At 43.2% G+C, this 24,682-nt stretch overlaps 1 protein-coding gene across 2 annotated transcripts in view; it reads right to left on the bottom strand.

Annotated features, from left to right (window-relative positions):
* Nucleotides 1–24,682, bottom strand: part of vps53 (VPS53 subunit of GARP complex) — a 258,571-nt gene that overhangs the window by 20,153 nt on the left and 213,736 nt on the right. For both annotated transcript variants that reach the window (XM_068010509.1, XM_068010508.1), the window contains exon 20: nt 18,143–18,280. In XM_068010509.1, coding sequence (XP_067866610.1) covers nt 18,143–18,280 — 138 coding nt within the window. The remainder of the gene's footprint in view (nt 1–18,142; nt 18,281–24,682) is intronic.

The raw sequence follows: 24,682 nt of genomic DNA, 5'->3' as shown, positions 1-24,682 counted from the left end.
AGGACCAAGGTGAGATGTTCAGAGGAGGAGAGGTATCAGAGGAGGAGAGGGACAGTCCAAGGTGAAATTTGGTAACAGTGGTGATTGACTGGTAAGGAGCAGATGGTATAGCCAGGCGAGAGGCTTCAGTAAAGGGGGAAGTTGTCAACACCTGCCAGCCAAGTTCCCACAGTAAAGCAGCAACAAAAATTGGAAGTTCTTGTTATACTCTTATTAATGTAGTCACTATCAAATTGTTGCGTACTAACCCAATTGTTTCATAGTTTGTAGAAGACCAGTCATTTCCTACGAAATATGAACTGCCTTAGATATTTTGATGCACAATGTACCTTAGCATTAAACAAAAATGTCAGTGTATTAGTCACACTGATGTAAAATCTGTGCCTACAACATTACCCTTGGTACCCTGGCAAAAAACACTGATAAAAGTCACTTTTGTAGATACACAGGCCATTAAAACAGAATGAAAGTGTACACAAGAACACAACAAATAGCAGCAGGAGTTGACCATATGGCCCATCAAGCCTGCTCCACCATTCAAAACAATCATGGCTGATCTCGGGATTCAACTCCACTTTTCCGCCCGCTCGCCATGTCCCTAGACTCCGAGGGAGCAAAAATCTGTCTGTCCCAGCTTTAAATGTATTCAACGATGCAGCATCCACATCCCTCTGGGGTAGAGAATTCCAAAGATTCACAACCCTTTCAGTGAAGCAATTTCTCCACATCTCAGTACTAAGTGATCAGCCCCTTATCCTGAGACTGTGCCCCGGGTTTTAGATACCCTGACCAGCGAAAATAATCTCTTAGTGTCTACCCTATACAGCCCCTTTAGAATCTTATATGTTTCAATGAGATTACCTCTCATTCTTCTAAACTCCAGAGAATACAGGCCCAATTTACTTAGCCTCCCATCATAGGACAATCCCCTCATGCCAGGGACCAATCTAGTGAACCTTCGCTGTACCGCCTCCAATGCAAGTATATCCTTTCTTAAATGTGGAGACCAAAACCACACACAGTATTCCAGATGTGGTCTCACCACCCCCATTTTTCTTCCACATTTCTAGTATTCAATTTACCAAAGGATTATGTGAAGGATAACAAGCTGATTTGCCGTAGGAAGCAAGAGCAAGTGGAGTAACCCTGGAAAGACAGTGATTAATTATGTTCTCTTTAAGCATAAAAATCTGATGTTTTTATTGTAGTAATGCTTGCTCTGTGCTTTAGAAAGGATCTACCCGCTGGAAGTTCCCAAATTAGAAATTTACAGTAAAAATGTGAAAAGCAAGCGATAGTTGGGTTGTCCTGTACATTTCATATGGAAATGATTTCTTCAAAATGTGCAAAACATAATTTTTCCCCCTTGCAGAATCTTAAGATGTGGTACAGTTATAGCAAAGAGCATATGGCTGAAGATTCAGCAGCAGCTGCAACTTGCTATTTGTTTCTGCAGAATTTCAACAAAGGTGAAGCCAGTAAGAAAAAATCTGATTAGCTAAATGCCATTTATTCTCCAGAGCTCAACTTCAACATTTTTGAAATTCTAAGAATTTCCATTTATTTTTCATTCTGGCTTTACAGCACATTTTGTACTTCTCCTTTTCGCTGTCTCTCTCAAGCTACCAATTCCTTAGCCAAAGGGTGGGCAACCTCCCTTCCTCCAGACTCTGCCAAAGCAGCTTTGGAGCGGAGGAAATTCTGCAGCAAATTGTCCACCAATGTTTCCCTCCACGTGTCGTGGCGACTCGGCCTCTGCTCACTGCCTCCTGACAGCTCAGCAAAGGTCACGACATCATATGGGGATCTGTAGGTATAAACTGAGGGCATATCTCTACCTCCTGAGGTCGACATTGAAGATCCAATGACACTATTTTGAGTGCTTCTGGTCAATACCCCCCCTGATGTCCAGCTAATATTGCTCCCTTAACTATCATCACAACAAAACTGATTAACTAGTGACTCATCTGACTGCTAGTTGAGATCACGCTGTGTTCAAAATGGTTGTTGCCTTTACCTATACAACAGTCACATCAATCCAAGAATAATTTATTAGAAATGTTTCAATAACTTGCTAAGCTACGATATAAGTATGCTTTTTGCCATTCACACAGAAGCATACTCCACAAACTGATTTTGTACAAACACACACATCTCCAGAAATGAAACTTATTTGTGGTACTAAAAATGTTTATTTAATATACCCTCTCGGGCAGATGAACACTGCAACGGTTAAAGAATTCTGATCAGTTCCTCATCGCACTGGTGCTGCACAGGATGCTGGCTACCTTCCAACAAAAAAAAAGGAAGAGTCTCGACCTTTCATTTTATTTTTTAGCCACTCCTTTGATGTGCATCTGCACGTCAGAGAGAGTTTTCATTCGAGTTTATACTAATGGGATTCCAACTGCACCTCGTGCCAATGCCCACAAAGAAGAAACAAACATAGCTACTGTGGAGAAGTCTGCAACAGTTTAACTTAAAGCAGATATTTATCATTACAAAGTTTATACTGTTCAGCATTGGGCTTTCAAGTGATTAGCAGTGATCATGTTGCATTTTGAGAAAGAATTTTCATTGATACTGTCTAAATCACATCTTCAGCATTTCACAGCTAATAAATAATTTTTGAAGCACAATCACTGTTAAGACAACAAACCTGACAGCCAACTCCATGCAGAAAGGGTCTGCCAACGAAAAATGAAACGTATTATCAGTCAATGTGCCAATGGTGCTGCTAGTTGAAGGAGGAACCACAGACAACTCCCTATGGTTCTTCAAATAATGTCATGGGACCTTTTATATCCAAGGAGGCAATCAGAGCCTTGGTTTAGCGTCTGATCTGAAAAACATCACCTCTGACAATACAGCATTCTTCTCAGCTTAGATAATATGCTCAAGAATGGGCTTGAACTCTCAGCTTTCTGAGTCAGGTGGTGAAACTGCTGCCAATTGACCCAAGATGGCACCAGAAAAAATGATCCAACTTATTTATAACCCTTATGTTAATCATGAATATGGAGGAAGGCAACATTGAATTTGATCATAAAATAAGATATACAACCAAGACTAACCAATATCTTCTGCCATCGGAATTAATTAAGTGAATGCAAAGAACAGCAGAAATGTAAACAGAAAATGTTAGAAATGCTCAGCAAGTCAGGCAGCATCTGTGGAGAGAAAAAAAACCTAACATTTCAGACCAATATCTGATGCAAGGTCATCGACCCTAAACGTTAACTCTGTTTTGCTCTGTACAGATGCTGCCTGACCTGTTTAGTACTCCCAGCATTATAAGAAACAGGAGCTGGAGTAGCCCTTCAAGCCAATTCTGCCATTCAATAAGCTCATGGCTGATCTATCTCAACTACATCTTCCTGCATTATCACTTGATTCGCTTAGTACTTAAAAATCTGTCGATCTCTGTCCTGAACATACTCAACGATGGAGCTTCCACAGCTCTCTGTGATAGAGAATTCCAAAGATTCACAACCCTCAGTGAAGAAATTTCTCCTCATCTCAGTCCTAAATGGCTGACCTCTTATTTTGAGACTGCGACCCCTAATTCTGGACTCGCTAGCCAGGGGAAACATCTTTCCAGCATCTACCCTTTCAAACCCTTTAAGAACTTTATATGTTTCAATGAGATCACCTCTCATTCTTCTAAACTCTAAGGAATACAGGCCTAGACTACTCAATCTCTCCACATAGGACAATCCCCTCATTCCAAGAATCAGTCTAGTGAACCTTCGTCGCACTCCCTCTAAGGCAAGTATACCCTTCCTTAGGTAAGGAGATCAAAACTGCACACAGTACTCTCACTAAGGCCCAATACAATTGCAATAAGACTTCTTTACTATTATACTCCAATCCAATTGTGATAAAGGCTAACATACCATTTACCTTCCTAATCCCTTGCTGTCCCTGCATGTTAACTTGGTGATTAGTGTAGAAGGACATGCAGGTCCCTCTGATTACAACATTTTTTAGTCTTTCACCATTAAAAAAAATTCTACTTTTCTATTTCCTCATCAAAGTGGATAACTTCACATATCTCCAGATTATGGGCTAGATTTTATGAGCTTGCCGCCAATCTGGCCGCACGCTAAAGAGCTGCCGCAATCTCAAGCGCGGCAGCTCAACTAAATAGCTGGAGTGGGCTGCCCCCCCCAATCATGAGGTGGGGGCGGGCTGTCCACCTTGGCAATGGCGTCAGCTGTCTCTGCGCAGGCGCTGACACCATTTTTAAAGGGCTGTCAGCCCTACCGGCTTATTTAAATATTTAAAGACAGACTGAATAAAATTAAATATATTTCTTCTGCCCCTCTCTCAACCGCCAATGACAATTAAATTAACCATTTGCCCTTCCCCCCCCACAAAGCACTTACCTGTAACATCCGACCTTCCCCAACCTGCATAAAGTTTAAAGTACAACCCTTCCCACCATCCCAAACACCTATGCCATTTATTTGACCCTGTTTCTTCCCACCGCCCCCACACTGACAAACTTACCCCCTCCCCACCAGCGTGGCACCTCGTTTCCCCACACGGGTATCTGAAAGCGCGGGAGTGCCAGCTGCCGTGCTGAAGATTGCCGTGGGACATCAAGATTAAGCGCAAGTACAATGCAACTCTATTAATTTGCATATGGTGATTGTGGTCATGTCACCGAGGGGCGGGTGGGGGTCGGGGGGAGGGAGCCGCCACAGTGCCCCGCCGCCGACAGGAGGATTGGGCCGGGCCCTGCTGGCATCGAGGTCCATGGCAGGCCTCATCCAGGACCATCTTCAGGCTCACCCGCCACGGATCCCAAGGGCTCCTTAAAATCCAGCCACATTCTTGCCACTCATTTAGCCTGTCTAAATCCTTCTGCAGCACCTTTGCATCATCCTCCCATAGCTTACCATTCCACCTAACTTTGTATTGTCAGCAAACTTGGATACATTACGCTCAATCCCCTCACCTAAGTCATTGATATAGATGTAAATAGCTGAGGCCCAAGCACTATCTTTGCGACACCCAATAGGTACAGCCTACTGACTCAAAATTGGCTCATTTATTTCTACTGTTTCCTGTCTGTTAACCAATCCTCAATCCATGCGAATATATTACCCCCAATCCCATGAGCCCTAATTTTGTGTAATAACCTCTTCTGCTGCACTTCATCGAATGCTTTTTAAAAATTCAAATAAACCGTATCCACTGGGCCCTTCTCCTTCTTACTAGTTACATCCTCAAAAAACTCGAATAGATTTGTTAAACACTATTTCCCTTTCATAAGTCCATGTTGACTCTGCCCCTATGATTTTCTAAGTGCCCTGTTACCATGCCCCTAATAATAGAATCCAGTATTTCCCGACTACTGATGTCAGGTTAACTGGCCCTGTTTTCTCTCTCCCTCCTTTCTTGCATAGTGGGATTACATTTACTACCTTCCAATCCACAGAGACCATCCTGGAAAATCAAAAAAGGTGCATCCACTACCTCAGTTACCACCTCCTTTAAAACCCTAGGATATAGGCCAACAGCTCCAAGGCTTTTAGTCCTATTCATTTTTCCAGTACTATCTCTTTACTAATATTCTCGAGTTTCTCATTTTCACCAGAGCCTTGGTTCCCCAACACCTTGGGCTGGATCGTACATTCCCGCCGCTGGGAGCAGCGGTGGACGAAAGAAATGACAGCACTGTAATACACCAGTCGGGCCGCCCCACCACCCTTCGACAATCACGTGGTGGGGCGTGCTCTGCGACGCTGGCAACGGCGTCAGCTGTGTTTGCGCAGACACTGGCGCCATTTTTAAAAGGGCAGACAGATCTGCCACAAAATTTGAATATTTAAACCCGCACACCCCCAGTATGCCATAAAAAAATGGCGCCCCTTCCGCCCCCAAAAACACTTACATAAAATAGTTGCCCTCCCGCCCCCCACAAAACATTTACATTGATGATTTGACCTCTACAGCCACCACCCCCCTACCCCCGCTTCAACTGTTCAAAGTGCACAGGTCAGACCTTTCCCCCCCACTGCACCACACATGCTGATTGTCCTCCCTACACCACCACCACCAACCTCCACCCCCCCACACTAGACTAAAAATCCTAAATTATCCCCTTCCCCACCTCGGTGGCACCAGCTTTCCCTGGATAGGAAAGTGAACGCGCGCGAGCGCCAGCCACCACAATCAAGATCGCGGTGAGCCAGTAAGATCACGGGGAATTGCATTTAAATGCATTCATGCTCTTTATTTAATTATTTAAAGTTGGGTCCCATCACCGAGCGCGGTGGGGGGCTGCCATGGAGCCTCGCCACCACCGAGATCGGGCCTGGCACTACCGGCGCGGGCTCCATGGCGGGCTATTGCCGGTACGATCTTCTGGTTCCCCCGCCATGGACCCAGACATTGGGAGCTCAACAAAATTCAGTCCTTTGTGTCTCTTGTACAATGAAGACTTTCTGTTTATATTTCAGATTTCCAGCATCTGCAGTATTGTTTATTTTTTGTGGTTCCTTAATCTAGATGTGTAATGTGGAAAGTGGTTTGGGTGTGAATTTCAACAATAAACTAAAAGTATAAAATCAACATAAGACTATTTTAAAAGCAAAATACTGCGGATGCTGGAAATCTGAAACAAAAACAAGAAATGCTGGATTCACTCAGCAGGTCTGGCAGCATCTGTGGAAAGAGAAGCAGAGTTAACGTTTCGGGTCAGTGACCCTTCTTCAGAAAATAAAGACTATTTTAGCCTGGCTCACCTGGTCTTAGGATGCACTCGAGGTGATTAGTGAAACCAAATTAAAATAGGTTATTCAAGCCCATGTGACTCAGTAATAAGACTACATTCATAGTATTGTGTACAATTTTGAGCAGCCGATCTTAAAAAGGAATTAATACATTGTAAAAGAGCAAAGGAAACAAGGATGACACTGGAACTGTAACTTTAATGGTATGAGGTGAATCTCAGAAGTGAACTTGTTACTGGCAAGATGATCGAGATGGGGGAAGGGGACATTACTCAAACCTTAAAGATGGTAAAAGTCACAGATAACAAGAATACAGTTAGGTTACTTAAACTGTGATTGTGAAACTGGACAGCCACAAGTAGAAATTAGTGAGAAAAAAATGAGAGTATTTTCTTTGCACCAGTGCAGCAGCTATGTGGAATGGACTCCCATTAAAAGTAATTAATATTCTGTTGATTAACTCCTTGAAGGTTATGAAGATATACGCAGATACAGATGATTAAATATTCTGTGAAACACTCTGATTTGTGTTCGGTTGGTACCAAGTCCTCTGTAGGACACAACAGACTGGAATTGAAAAAGGACTGCGTTGTTAGCTTAATTACCTGTCGCAGTCATAAATAAAGTACAATTTTATCCTGTTGGAAGTATTATTTGTGATTATTCAAGGAGATTAAATAAACTGAATAAAGTCCAGTATGGTAATACGTGATCTATTGAGCCAAAAATGATTTTCTTTCCATGCTTTTGTTTTTTATGAGTTGACTTCTAACAGAAAGCAGCTATCAAGTTGCTATGTGAAGTAGAGCAGATCAAGTGGAAATCTAACATGTTCAAAGTATTGGAAGGGCTTGTAAAGGTAATGGAAGATTAGTTCCATTGCTCAGTGAAGCAGTAGCAAGGAGGCATAAATTTAGGGTCAGTACCAACAAATTTTCTACATAAGTGACTACACTTCAAAAGTAATTTACTGGCGGTGAAGAGCTTTAGGAGGTCCTGAGGATATGAAAGGTGAAAATGCTCTTGTGAAACACCTTGGTGCTTTTTACTACATTAAAGGTGCTATATAAATGCAGGTTTTTTTTTTTTAGAATTAGAATATTACAGCGCAGTACAGGCCCTTCGGCCCTCGATGTTGCGCCGATCATCTGACCTACACTATTCCATTTACATCCATATGTCTATCCAATGACCACTTAAATGCCCTTAAAGTTGGCGAGTCTACTACTGTTGCAGGCAGGGCGTTCCACGCCCCTACTACTCTCTGCGTAAAGAAACTACCTCTGACATCTGTCCTATATCTTTCACCCCTCAACTTAAAGCTATGTCCCCTCGTGTTTGCCATCCTCATCCGAGGAAAAAGACTCTCACTATCCACCCTATCTAACCCTCTGATTATCTTGTATGTCTCTATTAAGTCACCTCTCCTCCTCCTTCTCTCTAACGAAAACAACCCCAAGTCCCTCAGCCTTTCCTCGTAAGACCTTCCTTCCATACCAGGCAACATCCTAGTAAATCTCCTCTGCACCCTTTCCAAAGCTTCGACATCCTTCCTATAATGTGGTGACCAGAATTGCACGCAATACTCCAGGTGCGGCCTCACCAGAGTTTTGTACAGCTGCATCATGACCCCGTGGCTCCGAAACTCGATCCCCCTACTAATAAAGGCTAACACACCATATGCCTTCTTAACAGCCCTATTAACCTGGGTAGCAACTTTCAGGGATTTATGTACCTGGATACCAAGATCTCTCTGCTCATCTACACTACCAAGAATCTTCCCATTAGCCCAGTACTCTGCATTGCTGTTACTCCTTCCAAAGTGAATCACCTCACACTTCTCCGCATTAAACTCCATTTGCCATCTCTCAGCCCAGCTCTGCAGCCTATCTATGTCCCTCTGTACCCTACAACACCCTTCGACACTATCCACAACTCCACCGACCTTCGTGTCATCCGCAAATTTACTAACCCACCCTTCTACACCCTCATCCAGGTCGTTTATAAAAATGACAAACAGCAGTGGCCCCAAAACAGAACCTTGCGGTACACCACTAGTAACTAAACTCCAGGATGAACATTTGCCATCAACCACCACCCTCTGTCTTCTTTCAGCTAGCCAATTTCTGATCCAAAGCTCTAAATCACCTTCAACCCCATACTTCCGTATTTTCTGCAATAGCCTACCGTGGGGAACCTTATCAAACGCCTTACTGAAATCCATATACACCACATCCACGGCTTTACCCTCATCCACCTGTTTGGTCACCTTCTCGAAAAACTCAATAAGGTTTGTGAGGCACGACCTACCTTTCACAAAACCGTGCTGACTATCGCAAATGAACTTATTCTTTTCAAGATGATTATAAATCCTGTCTCTTATAACCTTTTCCAACATTTTACCCACAACCGAAGTAAGGCTCACAGGTCTATAATTACCAGGGCTGTCTCTACTCCCCTTCTTGAACAAGGGGACAACATTTGCTACCCTCCAGTCCTCCGGCACTACTCCTGTCGACAATGACGACTTAAAGATCAACAACAACGGCTCTGCAATCTCCTCCCTGGCTTCCCAGAGAATCCTAGGATAAATCCCATCTGGCCCAGGGGACTTATCTATTTTCACTCTTTCCAAAATTGCTAACACCTCCTCCTTGTGAATCTCAATCCCATCTAGCCTAGTAGGCTGTATCTGAGTAATCTCCTCGGCAACATTTTCTTTTTCTACTGTAAATACTGACGAAAAATATTCATTTAACGCTTCCCCTATCTCCTCTGATTCCGCACACAACTTCCCACTACTATCCTTGATTGGCCCTGTTCTAACTCTTATCATTCGTTTATTCCTGATATACCTATAGAAAGCCTTAGGGTTTTCTTTGATCCTATCCGCCAATGACTTCTCGTGTCCTCTCCTTGCTCTTCTTAGCCCTCCCTTTAGATCCTTCCTGGCTAGCTTGTAACTCTCAAGCGCCCTAACTGAGCCTTCACGTCTCATCCTAACATAAGCCGCCCTCTTCCTCTTGACAAGCGCTTCAACTTCTTGAGTAAACCACGGCTCCCTCGCTCGACAACTTCCTCCCTGCCTGACAGGTACATACTTATCAAGGACACGCATTAGCTGCTCCTTGAATAAGCTCCACATTTCGTTTGTGCCCATCCCCTGCAGTTTCCTTCCCCATCCTACACATCCTAAATCTTGCCTAATCGCGTCATAATTTCCTTTCCCCCAGCTATAATTCTTGCCCTGCGGTATATACCTGTCCCTGCCCATCGCTAAGGTAAACCTAACCGAATTGTGATCACTATCGCCAAAGTGCTCACCTACATCTAAATCGAACACCTGGCCGGGTTCACTACCCAGTACCAAATCCAATGTGGCATCGCCCCTGGTTGGCCTGTCCACATACTGTGTCAGAAAACCCTCCTGCACACACTGGACAAAAACAGACCCATCTAAAGTACTCGAACTATAGTATTTCCAGTCAATATTTGGAAAGTTAAAGTCCCCCATAACCACTACCCTGTTACTCTCGCTCCTGTCGAGAATCATGTTCTTTGAGAGCATACAGGAGGAGTTTAGATGAGGATTTTTTTCATGCAAAGGGTTAATAGAAAATGGCTACATGACCCTATCAAAACCAAGTCAAGCATGGCATTTAAGAGGAAAATAGATAAACTTTTGAATGGGAAAAGTATGGTAGGAGATTGGGGGTGGGGGGGGGGGGGGGGGGAGAAAAAAACAAGAAAATGGGGTGACATGGGGTGACATTAGATACCTCTGGCACAGACATGATGGCCAAAAGGCTTCCTTCCTAACTGAAATGTGCATGATTCTAGGAAAAAGCTGTGCTAGAGACTGTATGTAATAATGGATACATTAATACTCACCTATAAGGGCATGGGTTAATTAAGAGACTGTTAACACAGATTTGTAAAAGGCAAGTCATGCCTGACAAATTTAATCAAGTGTATTGAGAAGAAAGCAGAATATATTCACAAAGGCAACAGAGTCGATGGTATGGATATGGATTTTCAAAAGGAATTTTCTAAGATGCTACCTAGGGGAATGGAACTAAATGGATAGTGCTTTTAGAGAGGTAGCACAGGTGCAATGGGCCAAACGACCATCTTCATAGCTGTAAAATTGGGTGAGGTCAGTGTAATGTTCTGCATCAGGAAAATCTTTCAACTCCGTTTAAAACCACTTCATTATATGCATTCTTTTAAGTTTTCCAGATTTTTTTTTCCACTTTCAAAATTTTTACCTTGTTCTAGGTAGGCTTGCAAAAGACTCCTTTTGCAACTTCTGCCTCAATAATTCTGTCCGTAACTAAACCTGACAATACTTATTGCATTTCAGCCGTAAGAACGACATTTGGTGCATTAGACAAGTGTCAATAATGTCAAGTTCTAACACTCAGAAACATCTCATCACTGTGTTTTGAAGAGTACAAAAAATAATTTTCCCTAAGTTCACTCATCCGACTTCCAGGTGGCTAACGGTGCCAGACAATTTAGTCAGATTTAATTAGTGTGTTCGCATCGAGTGAATCTCTAGTCAGGAAGTGCAGCTGATGTGAGGCAGGAAATTCATGCCTTCATCTCTACATGCACTGCACAAGCCTCTTTATATATAAATACATGCCACAAAGGATCTACGTGCTGAGGAAATGAACAGTGAGCAGTGACAGGAAAAAATTCAACCTCAGTGGACATACTAAGATTCTGGATGCCAAACTTAATAGTGGTAAACACACAGGGCTTTAAACTCAGCAGGGTGCCCGCACTTGGAGTCCCTGCGATATTATGTGCGCGGGCTCATTAGCATCACGGCGCCAAGCCGCCCTCCCCATATTACGTTTTGAAAGCTATGTAGCAGGTGCAGGGGCCCTATTTTAAACGCCCCAGCACCTGCTTCCTGACAGCTGTCAAAGAATACTTACCTGTCTGTTGAAGAGTGGGGCTGCTGTCAATCTGCCAGCAAAACAGAAAGTTCTGTAGAAACCCAGCAGGTCAGGCAGCATCTGTGGACTGCTGAGTTACCCCAGCACGTTCTGCTTTGCTGCCACATACTTACCCTGCTGTGTCCCAGTGTCCTGTGAAGTTGTGATGCCCTTCTTCCACTCAAGTGTAACATTCCTTCTTGGAGGTGTGCCGCACCTGGGTGAACAATCTTAATTTTGCACATTCCAGGACGTGAGACTTAAATACACCACAAAAGGTATTAGAGGTTTACAGAGAACACACTGACACAAATGTAAATGCACGGGTGTCACAGCAATGTAAAATAAGTCTTTCACTAGATGTTCCTCACCAACATGTGTGTCCTTTTCTCTGTGTGAATGATGTGTGCCAGCATGTAGCGCCAATGTCACATCCCTTTGCACCGTTGGCCCTTCAGGAGAGCCAACGTATGCAATAACATCATTACCATGCCACTATTACACATGAGTATCTCCACAGATGCAGTGACATGGAAATTGGCTCAGTCAGCTGCTGCCTCTAATGGTTTACACAGGGACGCTGCAGATGTGGACTGGTGCACAGCAGGTGAGCAAGGGTGATGTGTGGCTTGCAGAGCTCATGTCGGTTCCTATGGAGCAGACAGCCTTTGTCTGATAAGCCACTGCCTTACATCCCTAGCTCACTGCTAGCCCTGCGTGCACAGCCTGGGTGCCATCTGCCCTCCCATGCATCTTTCATGTTGTAGGTCCTCAGCATCCTTATAGTCCGAGGAGGAATCCTGTTGACGTCTCTCATTATGCCAGGCCTGGCCCCTGTTGGGTGCGTAGTTGTGCAGAGCAGCAAAGGAGCTGACCTTTTTGGCCCATAGTACAGGACATCACATCCATCCAGGCACTGGAAGTGCTCTTTCAGCATGCCGATCAGCCATGATCATAATGAATGGCGGAGAAGGCTCGAAGGGCCGAATGGCCTACTCCTGCTCCTATTTTCTATGTTTCGATGTTTCTATCTCCTGCTCGATGGTGGCTCATGGAGCTCAGTGGCTGATGTTGTATCTCTCCTCTTCAGCAGTGGTGGGGTCTCTCACTAGCGTCGGGAGCCATGTCTGCAAGGGATAGCCCTCATCTCCAAGAAGCCTCCCCTCCATCTGAGCCAGTTCAGTGAGCAGCGGTGGCAGCTGGGACTGGCGCAGGTCCCAGGCGTCATGACAGCTGCTTGAGAAACAGTCGCAGATTTGCATGAAGCATCTGTGGTGATCACATACCATCTTCACCTAAATTGAGAGGATTCCTTTAATGGTGACGTCTGCAGGTGATAGCCTGATGGCCGCATGAGTGCAGTCTATGAACTTATAACCGATGGTTCTCTGCCAATGGTGCCAAAACCGATGGCCCTCTGGGCCTGGTTGAGAGTGTCCGTCCTGAAGCGGACATATTCACTGGCCCTCTGGTGCAGGGCATTGGTGACCTTCCTGATGCAGTGGTGCACTGCTGACTGTGTGACCCCACAAAGGTCTCTGGTGAGCCCCTGAAAAGCTGCATAGATGTCAAGCTTGAGAACCACTGCCTCTATGAGGACCAAAGGCATGGGATGTCCACCGAAGCCCACGGACTGCAGGTCATCTTTGAGCAGGGCACAGAGCAGTGTCACCACCCTCTCTACAGGCGCAATGGCCTTTGACACTGGTGCTCTGACATCCAATGGCATGTCATGTGGGGCCTGTAGATGCACAGCAATCGTAATGGCAGGCTCCCCTTTGGGGCTGCTGCTCACGACTGGGGGCCTCTACGTGGATCACACCTGCCTGTTGATTTTGATGCATACGGATCCTCAGGGGCACAGGATCATGCAATGTAGGATGAACCATACCTATTTCCATGTGACAAATAAAGTTGAACCCTTCATGTATTCGAAGGTTCCTAACAGGGCAGGGATTGGTGTTGACGGGTACTTTCATGGATCAACTATGTGGGGTGCCATAGTTGGCCCATCTTGGCCAACACCGAGTGGCACAGCATGACCACATCAAGATCCTACCAGCTGAATCAATTGCCCCCACCATCCATTATAACCTTAATGTTTCTACCCTTTCTGGCACCCTCCCCACACACAGTGTGACTAGAGTGCCATTGCTCTTTCACAAACGCAGAGCATACACTGTTTATGGAGAGAGGGTACACAGTACCTCCCTTCATGCCTGCAGAGCTTTCCCTCCAGTAATCCCAGACCCCCTCCCTCCTCCCTTCCAGTATATAGAATGAGACCCCTGAATAACAGAACTTACCTTCGCTGACACAACAACTGCCTCTGAGGACCCGCCGGCTTTTCCAATCATGAACGGGACAGCACCTGACGGCCGCCCGTTCAGCGAAAAATCCGGAGGTGTCCATGGAGAGGCGGCGGGCTGCATAATCTGCAGAGGTGATTACCGTTTAACATATTCTAATGGTGGTGCCTCTACCATGCGACGGAGGGGCCGCACGGAGGTGCACCCACTGCCAGTAATTTGTGGCGGGCCCTTCTCGACGTCGCGGGTCGAGGCGAGCCTTTCTCCACAGAATTTTACTGGCCCCCGTGCCGCGATTCACGGAGTCAAGGGGCCGGAAAAATTCAGCCCACAGTCTCCTTAATTGGCTTTTGATCTTGTGGTGGAATGGATTTTTTTTAATACTCCTTTACTCTTAACAAAAAATATACAGTATTAAAAATAATTCTTTAACTTGACCATTTTTAGACTGTTGTCTGAACAGTGAATGACATTTTCAGGAGAACTGCCTGGGAGGACTTAAGAGTCCTGAAGTACAAGGGAGCTGAATGACCACACATCAGTTCAAATAAGGTGATTGGTGAAATAACTTAATGGAATGTATCTCTATCAATATAAATTCAGCTTCCTTTAACCATCAGAACTGACAATACAGTTTTAGTGTCTTTGTTTGGGAATACCTTAAAACAAATTTGGAAGGATCATCTTAGGTGGTATTGTATGAAAGCATCAGTCAGTCAGGAACGACTGGAAGAATGGGGTAGCGAGAGGACCCAGTGATAGCTGATACCTACATAAATAGTAAGTGATTGTGTTTAACATTGAAGTTTAGAGCAGGAGAAATGTTTCTCTTTTTGATATTCATGTCAGTAAAGTTTATAATTGCTGTAATATATTGTTTATATCAATTACTGTTCTTTATCTGTTTCAACATTAAGTGAATCTCTAGCTGTTTATAGCCTGAGCTGAAGCTGAATATGGTGTACATTCTTCTGCTTACCGAAGGTGAAGAAAATGTGTGAGATATGCGATGTATTCCAGCAAGGTGCAGTACAGTGATAAAGGTTCTCTATATTCAACCTCTCAGGCTTGCTGTATTTATACAGAGAACACACAGGCAGAGGCAAACTGTAGTTCATAGAGGATACAAGACCTGCTTATATGAACCACCAGTGACACTGAGCCCATGGAGACATCTAGCACAAAAATCCAAAACATGTAACTAGGATGCTCTAGTGGGAATGGCAAGCTTTTACTGCATGGGTGTGGACAAATCGTTAGATCAGCTGTAAAAATAGATACATAGGGATTACTGAGGTCATTAAATTAGAATATACATCTTCCTATACATTATGCTAATCATTATGTTTGTGGGCTACTGATTAAAGTTTTGCAGTGCATGGCACTTTTATATTTGTTGCTTGTTTTGCTCAGATCGCAGAAGAGTAACATCTATGTATTTTGAGTTTACACTGCGGAAAGCAGGTCTTTTATCCCAACAGAATTGCAGGCCTTCAGAAATGTGGGTTTCTAATTCTGCCTTGAAATAAGGAGCTGGGTTTAGCAATGTAAATCTGGGGAGGTGGCACACAGACATATCATACCCTCTCTCCTGCAATTCAAACTAAACAAGTGACAAAGAGTCACGTTGGAGTGTATATGTTAGATGGGCTGGAATTGCATCTGGAGATTGAACTTGGCTGTGGAAGGAGCTCCAGTGGGATATTGGGAAGGTGCCAAGACATGTCGGTGGCAGGAGGAGTGGTCATCCTGGTGAGATTTGACCTAGAAAATATCCTATGGAGTCTTACCAAGGGAATCGTTTGAGTTAAGTCAACTGAAAGGCTTACTGAGAGGTGAGTTGGTGGTTAGGGCCTAAGGAACAGCTAGGAGGAAACAATGGGATGCTTTGTTGAACTGGTGCCATGCAAAAGTGAACAAAAAAGCTGCACTAACTGAAGTGTCTAGGAGCAAGATTGCTATATTGAACCACAGGTAAAACCACAACTAACAAAGCAGCATTTCATTGCATCATAAACTGCTTGGACAGTGTTAACAGAACAAAACTATTATATCCTGATGAGGCAAATCAGACGTACTATGAAGGAATCGGACAAAAGAGTTGCACCAGAAACAATGGGGTGAAAGGTTATCGGGAGTAGGTAGGAATTTGGAGTTGAGGTTACAATCAGATCAGCCATGATCTTGTTGAATGGCACAGCAGGCTCAAGGGGCTGAGTGGCCTACTCCTGCTCCTAATTTGTATATTCATATGACCTATCTTTCCCCTTTATAGATGCCGATAGACCAGTTGTGCATTTATAACTTTTTTTGTGATTTCTAGTTTTTGCCTTCTTTTGTTCTGTTTATTTGTGATGACATCGATATAACAGGCAGGACCCTATTAATGGTAGTGGTCTCATCTGTTGTGATCTATTATGGTTTGGAAACAGCTAGCATTTGGTAAAGTGGATTCATTTATTGTCTTCATTTATAGAAGTTACTTTGCGACACTTCATTCTTCACAGCAGCGGCATGAAATGGCATTTTTGTTTTACTCCATTTGAATTGTTCTTTTTCTTCTTAATGTGAAACTCTCGCATTCAATTTCATAACTTATCAGTGAAACAAAGAACTGGTTGCAGACAGGAATTTCTTGCTTACGGATACCGTAAATCACAAATCTTTCAGATTTCCTGGTATCGTTCATCGTCTACAAAACTAAAACTTTAAGAAACTCTTTAAAAAGTCTCTTTAATCGTTAGCAAGACTCTGTGCTGTAAGTATTCCAACACAGGACACTGGATTGCTGTGAGGTGGTGCCTGAACTTTCATTTGGCAGGTTATTTTGTTGAACTGTTACATTTGGGAATAGCATGGTGGAGCTCCAGTGTGCTTAGCTGCATGCCCAATGTATTTTCATCTCATTAATGCTCCACACACAGGGAGCTTTCAAGCTCCATTGTAACCTCAAGGGTAATGAATGGCAACCAAGCAACTCCCCATCAAAGGGCAGGAAAATAAGAAGTCTAGTCACCTTTAACCAACCTACCATTGAAAAGGACTGGAAGAGGATCTGGGGATAGGTGTGGCGGGGGGAGCTTCCAGGTTGATGGGGGCAAGTTGGAGAAAAACATTTCTCGAATTCAATTTGTCATAATTCAACATTTCACTGACAGTATAAATAATACAGTATTTTCTCAAACTTTACATTTCTTCCTCCATCAACATTCTAGTTCACATTCAAAGGAAGACTACAAAAACTTTAACCAACTTTACACTTGTGCAAGTCATAACCACATTCGAAGCCTCAAGCTAACTGTTAGGCCATCGATTTGTCACTTCTGTTAGAACACCAGCTCTATTAATTTTCTTGTCTACTTTCTGTTAAACCACAACAGTGGCTTTCCCCAGAGAGATCTGTGTTTGAGCCATCAGATTTCAAAAACTTGTTCTGTTATTGCAGCGGAATGCTTAGCACACAGGGCTTTGCCAAGGACTCTCAGAGTGTCAAAAGCTAGAGCTGACCGTGTAGATACCATTGGCCAGCTATAAAATCTAAACAACATTTGACCATAAAACCCATTCTGAACTATTACTGAAACATGAAGGATGGTCTGGAACATTTCAGTTGGCACAACCAGTTATTGGGGCTGATTGAGTCAATAAAGAGAACAGCCCTATTTCTCTATGCTACATCTGTGAAATGACAGACCAGGGAATGGTCCCAGCTCTGCAAATTTAGATATTGTCAGAGCAGTGTGCTGAAGGCACCAATTGCTGCTATATTACTATACTCTATAATAATAGGACAAGTATTATTTCCTGATAATCAGCTGTAGAGTATCACTTGACAAGTCTTGCACTAAATATACCACAATCATTAATAATTCAGTAAGCATGCGCCACGTCAACAAAGATTGCACACTACGTATAACAGAACAGAGCAGATGGGAATGATTTTCAGTCGTAATCTCACTTCAGCGTTTAACTGAACTCTGTGATGAGATTACCACCTGAAAATCACTCCCAGAAATCCGGTATTTTAGGCTGAGAGATATTTACTGGCAAAGCCAGTAAATCCAACATTTGACGTTCCCAACTCACGGAAGGTTTGCTGCAGCCCGTCACATCACACTTGGTTCACAGGGCTGAGTTTCCTTACCTTCAGAATCATCTCTGCACGAGTCATGCCTTTGACAACAATCTTTGTGTAGCTCGCTGGAGCCTTGCGTGTAACTTGAGAACCGATGGAAGGAAGATCAAGCAGAACAGTTTTCAGAGAATGAGTGTCGAGCAGAAGCTGTGAAATAAATAACACCGTTAATGGTGTATTTATATTTTTGGTTTATTCCACTGAGTTGCGTGTTGCAATAATTTGAAAATTCTTAATCTGTAATATCAATTTAAAATGAAACAAAGAATAACCTTCAAGTTTTCTTGAGCCGGGGTTGGGGGGGGGGAGGGTGGCGGGGGTAGTGGTGGTGGTGGAGCATGGGAAATGTTTGAGAATACCAGGAGTGAATAAGTGTTCTATGATTCTGCACATCTCATTACTTCAATTTCTTTGTATAAAACTATTACAGAAAAGCATTTCTGTTCGTGTTTTACGATAGACAATGCAGAATTTGAAAGCTCTCACCCCCACTAATACATTGAGATCGCAGCCTCATCCCTCAATAGTCAAGAGCAACCTCTCAGTTCTCTGGACAAGGCAACTATTCATTCTTCACACCACTAACCTAACTTTCTCAAGAGAGGGGATTGGCCAGACAGAACCAGTTTGTGTTGTGAACTTGGATCTACTTGGCTGGACTAAAGCCAAAAGCATCAATTGTCAATTAGAGCTCCTTTTAGTCTGCTAACATGAAAAGCAATGTTTAAGCTTTTTTTTGGTATAAAAATCAAAGCCAAAATAAGTCACAATAAGCTTACAATTCTTTGAAATTACACTTGCGGAATGGGGGGGAATATTTTAATCTTTATCGCCTGGGCATTCTGTGCTTCACCCTAGATGATGTTTAAAGGAAAATGTGGCGGGAAGGATCACATGCCCCATACAGAGCCTGCTAGACTGTCTTTCCATTAAGTTACATAGAATGCATAGCACAGGAACAGGCCATTCAGTCCATCTGCTCTATACAACGTTTATGCTCCAGACAAGCTTCTTCCCACACTACTTTCTCTAACCTACAGCAAATCCTTCTAGTCATTCCTCCTTCATGTACTTATCTAGCTTCCCCTGAAAGTTATCAATGCTATTTGTTTCAACTATTCTTTGTGGTAGCAGGTTCCATATTCTAACCACTCGCTGGGTAAATAAGTTTCATCTGAATTCTTCACTGGATTTATTGGTGATTACCATATATATATGGCTCTAGTTTTGAACGCCTCATAGGCAGAAACATCTTCACTACTCTACCCTCGCAAACTCCTCCATAATTTCAAAGGCTTCTCATTAGATCAACCCTCAGTCTGAATGGAAGAAACATCAGGAAGGTCTGAATACCAGGCTTTGAGTCCACCCTGCCAAATTTTCCTTCCTGCGTTCTGCCCAGAAAATGGTCAATGCCCAGCATTAAAGACAAAGCTCTATCCCACTCAGCTTTGTATTTTTTTTTTTATTTGCAACTATATCAAGTAACACTTGTTGAACTAGCAGATTAAAGAATTTAACTTAATTGTGTAGGGAAGGTACAAGTGGGTACAGGCAGAGTTGCTTCAGTAGTCCCAATAGCCACTGTTGCAACTCCTACATGGCTGCTCAAGTTACATATTCATAATAGGTGACAGGCTGTCTGCAGGTCTCAGGTGTCAAAGCCATTTCCACACTAAGTCTTATTCCAGTGAAGCTGGTACAGACTGTCAAAAAGTATGGAATGGGTAAAAAAAAAAGCCATTTGACCCATCAAACCTGTTCTTGTCATAGACCCTGCACAATTTTTCCCTATAATGGACTCTATCCAAGGAAATCCATTTCTAAAGGGAGATAACTAATTGCAAGGAAACCTCTGAGAAAATAAAGTGTTACGACTGAGGCAGGAGGCGTGTACTGCCTTTTCTAGTTCCACTTCTCCACAGGTCACAACATATATTTAAATGTTTACCCAGTTACCGATATGATCAATCATATACTCTACTCTTTATCCCCGAATAAAATACACCAACCCGGTTTCTTTAATAAGCAACAAAATTATCAGATTATAAATCAAGACTTATCCAGTAACGAAGCAAAGCATCACACAAATTGAAATATGAAAGTTCCCTTTTCACCGTAGCCCCTCAGACACAAACACATACACCGGTTAACTGAAAAATAGAGATTTTCTCTGCAGAGGTCTTTTACAAAAAAAACCCCAAAAAATACTTTGGCCAAATACTTGTTAATTCTTGGAGAAAACAGATAAGATATGTTGTGTCCCAAAATGGCATACAGTCTGGCATCTGAATACACACAGATTGGTCACTGGGATCCTTTCTGGAGCAGTTCTTTTCAGGCAGCGTCGAGAATTAATCTGGCAAGCTTTCCAGGAGCTCCTCAGGAGAAAGGCAGCATTTCATAGAGACAAGAGGACAGAGGCAAGCTGGGTGTTTCTCTCTTGGCAGGTTGATCTCCAACTGCTTGAAAACACAGACCACACCCCAACTGAACCAAAACAATATCTCAGAAGTGAAACCAAACATCAAGTCAGAACCTCCTGACCCTCATAAATCGAGTCGTGTCATTTCTCTGTAAACATCTGCCCCAAGTTAGGGATGGGCAATAAATGATAGCCCAGCCAGCGACGGCCACATCCCATAAACAGATAAAAACAAGTCACCAAGGTGTCTGTTGTTTATTGAGCTTAAGGCATGTCACTTCCAGTAAAGATTGTTTTCAAACCAGACTCATGTGTCCTTCTGGTGACCTCTTAAAAAACAAAGTCCAACGTCCATTAATACCTCAGTTATACAATGAATCCAACTCCACAATTCTGACACACGAATCCTCAAAAAAAAATTTTTTTAAATAGAAGCACCTTCATAACACCTCCACCCTTGGAGGAAAGAAACATAATTTTTAAATGCATTGCATTACAAAGAATGAAAAAAAAAACAGAAGTTGAAAAAATATTAAAACACATTTACACAATCATTCTCATTCACTCTTTAGCTGTAGCTAATACAGTTATGCTTTGTACCATCTTTGCACTCAGATAGCTCATGGCAAAGTTAAATCCTAGACAAAGCATCTGTAGTTACATTATGTTTCCCCGCAATGTGGATAATCTTTCAGTGATAAGGTTGCAATAGTAAACTCCATTGGAATCATCTGGCATTCTGGTTTTTGAATTTTTCCACTAAGGCTAGGGGGTTACAATCAGTATATACCAGTGTGTCTCTGTGGTTGTGGCAGACATATACTTCAAAATGCTTAAGAGCTAGTAATAAGCCCAGCGTTTCTTTTTCCACTGTTGAGTATTTATTTTGGTGTCGATTTAGCTTTTTGGAAAAGTATCCCGCTGGCCTTTCTATGCCCGATTCATTGCCTTTTAACAGGACTGCACTGACCGCCAGGTCACTAGCATCAATTGAAAGGCTTAGTGAAATTTGGGGCAGCCAACACTGGTTCATTAATAGAAATGGCTTTCAGCCTCTCAAGTGATGCTTGGCACTCCCCTGACCACACTACCTTGGTTTTCTTTTTTTTGTAGCAAATCTGTCAGTGGAGCAGCTATAGTATTAAAATTTGGTACAAACTTGCGGTAGAAACCACACATCCCCAAAAACCTCATGATTTCTCGCTTAGACTTAGGGATAGGCAACTCCAACAATGCTTGTACTTTTGCTGTTCTTGGCAATACTTGTCCTTGCCCCACTATGTGTCTGAGGTAGGTTACCCTCACTTTTGCAAATTCACTTTTGGCAAGGTTCACTAAATCAGCCAATTGTAATTTTCTAAACAGAGCTTCTCAATGTTCCAAGTGATCCTTCCAAGTGTCACTGTATACAAGCACATCATTAAGGTAAACCACACAGTTAGGAACACTGGCTACCACTCGGTTCATTAAGTTTCTGAAAAGTGGGTGGGGCATTTTTCTTTTAGCCCGAATGGCATCACTTGGCATTGGAAAAGATAGTCTGGTGTGACAAAGGCCGATGTTTCTTTAGCTCGGGGTGTTAAAAGAACCTGCCAGTAATCCTTTAACAAATCTATTTTTGTAAGAAACGTGACACTGCACACTCTGTCAATACAATCTTCCAAGCAAGGAATTGGGTAGGAGTCTGCCTTTGTTACTGCATTAACCTTTCTGTAGTCTACGCAGAATCTAGTTGAACCGTCAGGCTTAGGCGCTAACATGACTGGGGAACTCCAGCTCCACTGACTGGGTTCAATTAGGTGGTTTTCCAGCACGTGTTGGATTTCTGCTTTTACCTGGGCCTGTTTCTCTGGATTTAAGCGATAAGGATGCTGTCTTATAGGAAAGGATTCCCCTACATCCACATCATGCATGGCTAAGGTTGTACATCCTCATTTGTCCCTACAGACTCCTTTAAATGCTGTGAGTAGCCTTGTTAGGTCTTCTCAGTGTTCTACATCAAAATATGAAAACATAGTGTCCAATATCCCTAACAATTCAGTATTACCTAACCGGATAGTAGGAGGTTCAATTTGAAAACTGTCTAGGCTTCCTTCTGCCTCATCCTCACTATCCCTTTTATCCTTCACTGTCCCTATTACCTGACGTACCTGTGCTTGCTTATCTTCCGCAGGGCAATGATATTGCTTCAACATATTGATATGACACAGCTGATTCTTCTTCCGGCGATCTGGGGTGTCAATCAAATAATTTATTTTACCAGTTGTCTTGAACACTTTATATGGACCACTAAACCGTGTTTTCAGCAGTTCACCCTGTAAAGGCAGTAATACGAACACCTCATCCCGTGGCTGAAATGTTCGGGTCTTGGTATGCTTGTCTGCCCATTTCTTCATACTTGTTTGGGAAGCTTTATGGTGCTCCTGAGCCACTTTGCAGATTCTTGAGAGCTGTTCCCGGAACACACAATCGAGCAGAGAAGATTCGTCCCTCTGTTCTAAAAAAACTTTCTTTAATTAATTTTAGAGGACCTCTTATCTCATGTCCATAAACTAATTCAAAAGGACTAAAACCAGTAGACTCATTCGGTGAATCCCTAGTGGCAAACAAGAGAAATTCTTGCCCTTTATCCCAACCATGGGAGCATGACAGTATGCCCTAATCATCGTTTTGAGGGTCTGATGGTACCGTTCTAAAGCCCCTTGTGTCTGTGGGTGGTACGCTGAAGGCTAAGTGTGTTATACCTAGATTAATAACTTCCTGGAAAATATAAGACATAAAATTGGAACCTTGATCTGACTGAATCTTAATCGGTAATCCATATCTAGTGAAGAACTGGATTAACTTCTCGACCACTACCTTAGCAGAAATTGTTCTCAAGGGAATGGCCTCTGGGAACCGAGTAGCCATTGAGTATATACTGGAGTCCTGCTTTGGTTTTCGGTAAAAGGTCCTACGCAGTCTACCAACACCCTACTAAATGATTTCCCAAAAACTGGTATGGGAATTAGAGGTGCCGGTTTTATGGCAGGTTGCGGTTTTCCCACAGTCTGGCATGTATGGCAAGTTTTACAAAACTGCACCACGTCCTTGGAAAGACCTGGCCGGTAAAAATATCGACCTATACGTGATTGGGTCTTCTAGATCCCCACATGTCCCGCCATAGGAATTTCACGAGCTATCCTTAATATCTCCCAGTACCACTATCTGAACAACCATCCATTCTTCATCCACAGGTTTGTGAGGAGGTCTCCACTTTCTCATCAGAATTCTATTTTTAATATAGTAGCCTTCTGGAACTCCCTTTGCCTCAGCTTCCGTTAGAGCCGATTGTGCCACTTTATTTAACTCTGGATCAGCTTGCTGAGCCATGATCAGAGAAGACTTACTGAACATCTCCTACGGATTATCCAAATCCCCAAAGAAAGTTTCCGATATCTGGCTATCTGTCTGTGGTGCCAATCTTACCTCCAACAATGGAACTTGTTCAGCCATTGCTTGGGTCAATACACATCTTTTCCTGAAACTGTTGTCTCTTTGACTTTACTTGGTCTTTCTATGACTACTGCAGAAGCTACTACCTTCGCTCCAGCCAATTCATGCCCCAGGAGTAGGTAAACTCCATCTACAGGCAAACTATGGACAACCCCTACAGTTACCGTTCCTGACATGAAGTCATAATCCAGGTGCACCCGATACAAAGGTATGGGTATATACTCCCCGCCGATACCATTCACTAAAACCTTGGCATTCAATGTGCTCTCTAGTGGAAAAGCTATGCCTTTCCCCAGCAAAAGAGTTTGGATGGCTCCTGTATCCCTAAGTATAACTATAGGTTTACCTGCCTCACTTGAGGGGTAAGGAGTTACTTTTCCTTTGACAAGAATTCCCTATAACTCTCAGGTATCTTGTTCACGTCCCCCACACTCAGTGCTTTTTGTACTTGGCCTTACAGTTGCAGTCAGAACTACAGCCTGATCTATCGTACTCTCGGTCAGGGCCCCTTTTCTCTGCATTGGCCTTGTGCACCCCAATGAGTCCCATGGGTTTACCCTGCAACTTCCAGCATTCTTCACAAAGGTGACACTTCGGCTGTCGGACTTCACTTCCACCCTCAGCATCTT

This window comes from Heterodontus francisci, chromosome 30 (genome assembly GCF_036365525.1).
Source record: "Heterodontus francisci isolate sHetFra1 chromosome 30, sHetFra1.hap1, whole genome shotgun sequence".
Lineage (NCBI taxonomy): Eukaryota > Metazoa > Chordata > Chondrichthyes > Heterodontiformes > Heterodontidae > Heterodontus > Heterodontus francisci.
Note: the sequence above shows the minus strand (reverse complement) of the source record. Positions and strands in the feature narration are given on the sequence as shown.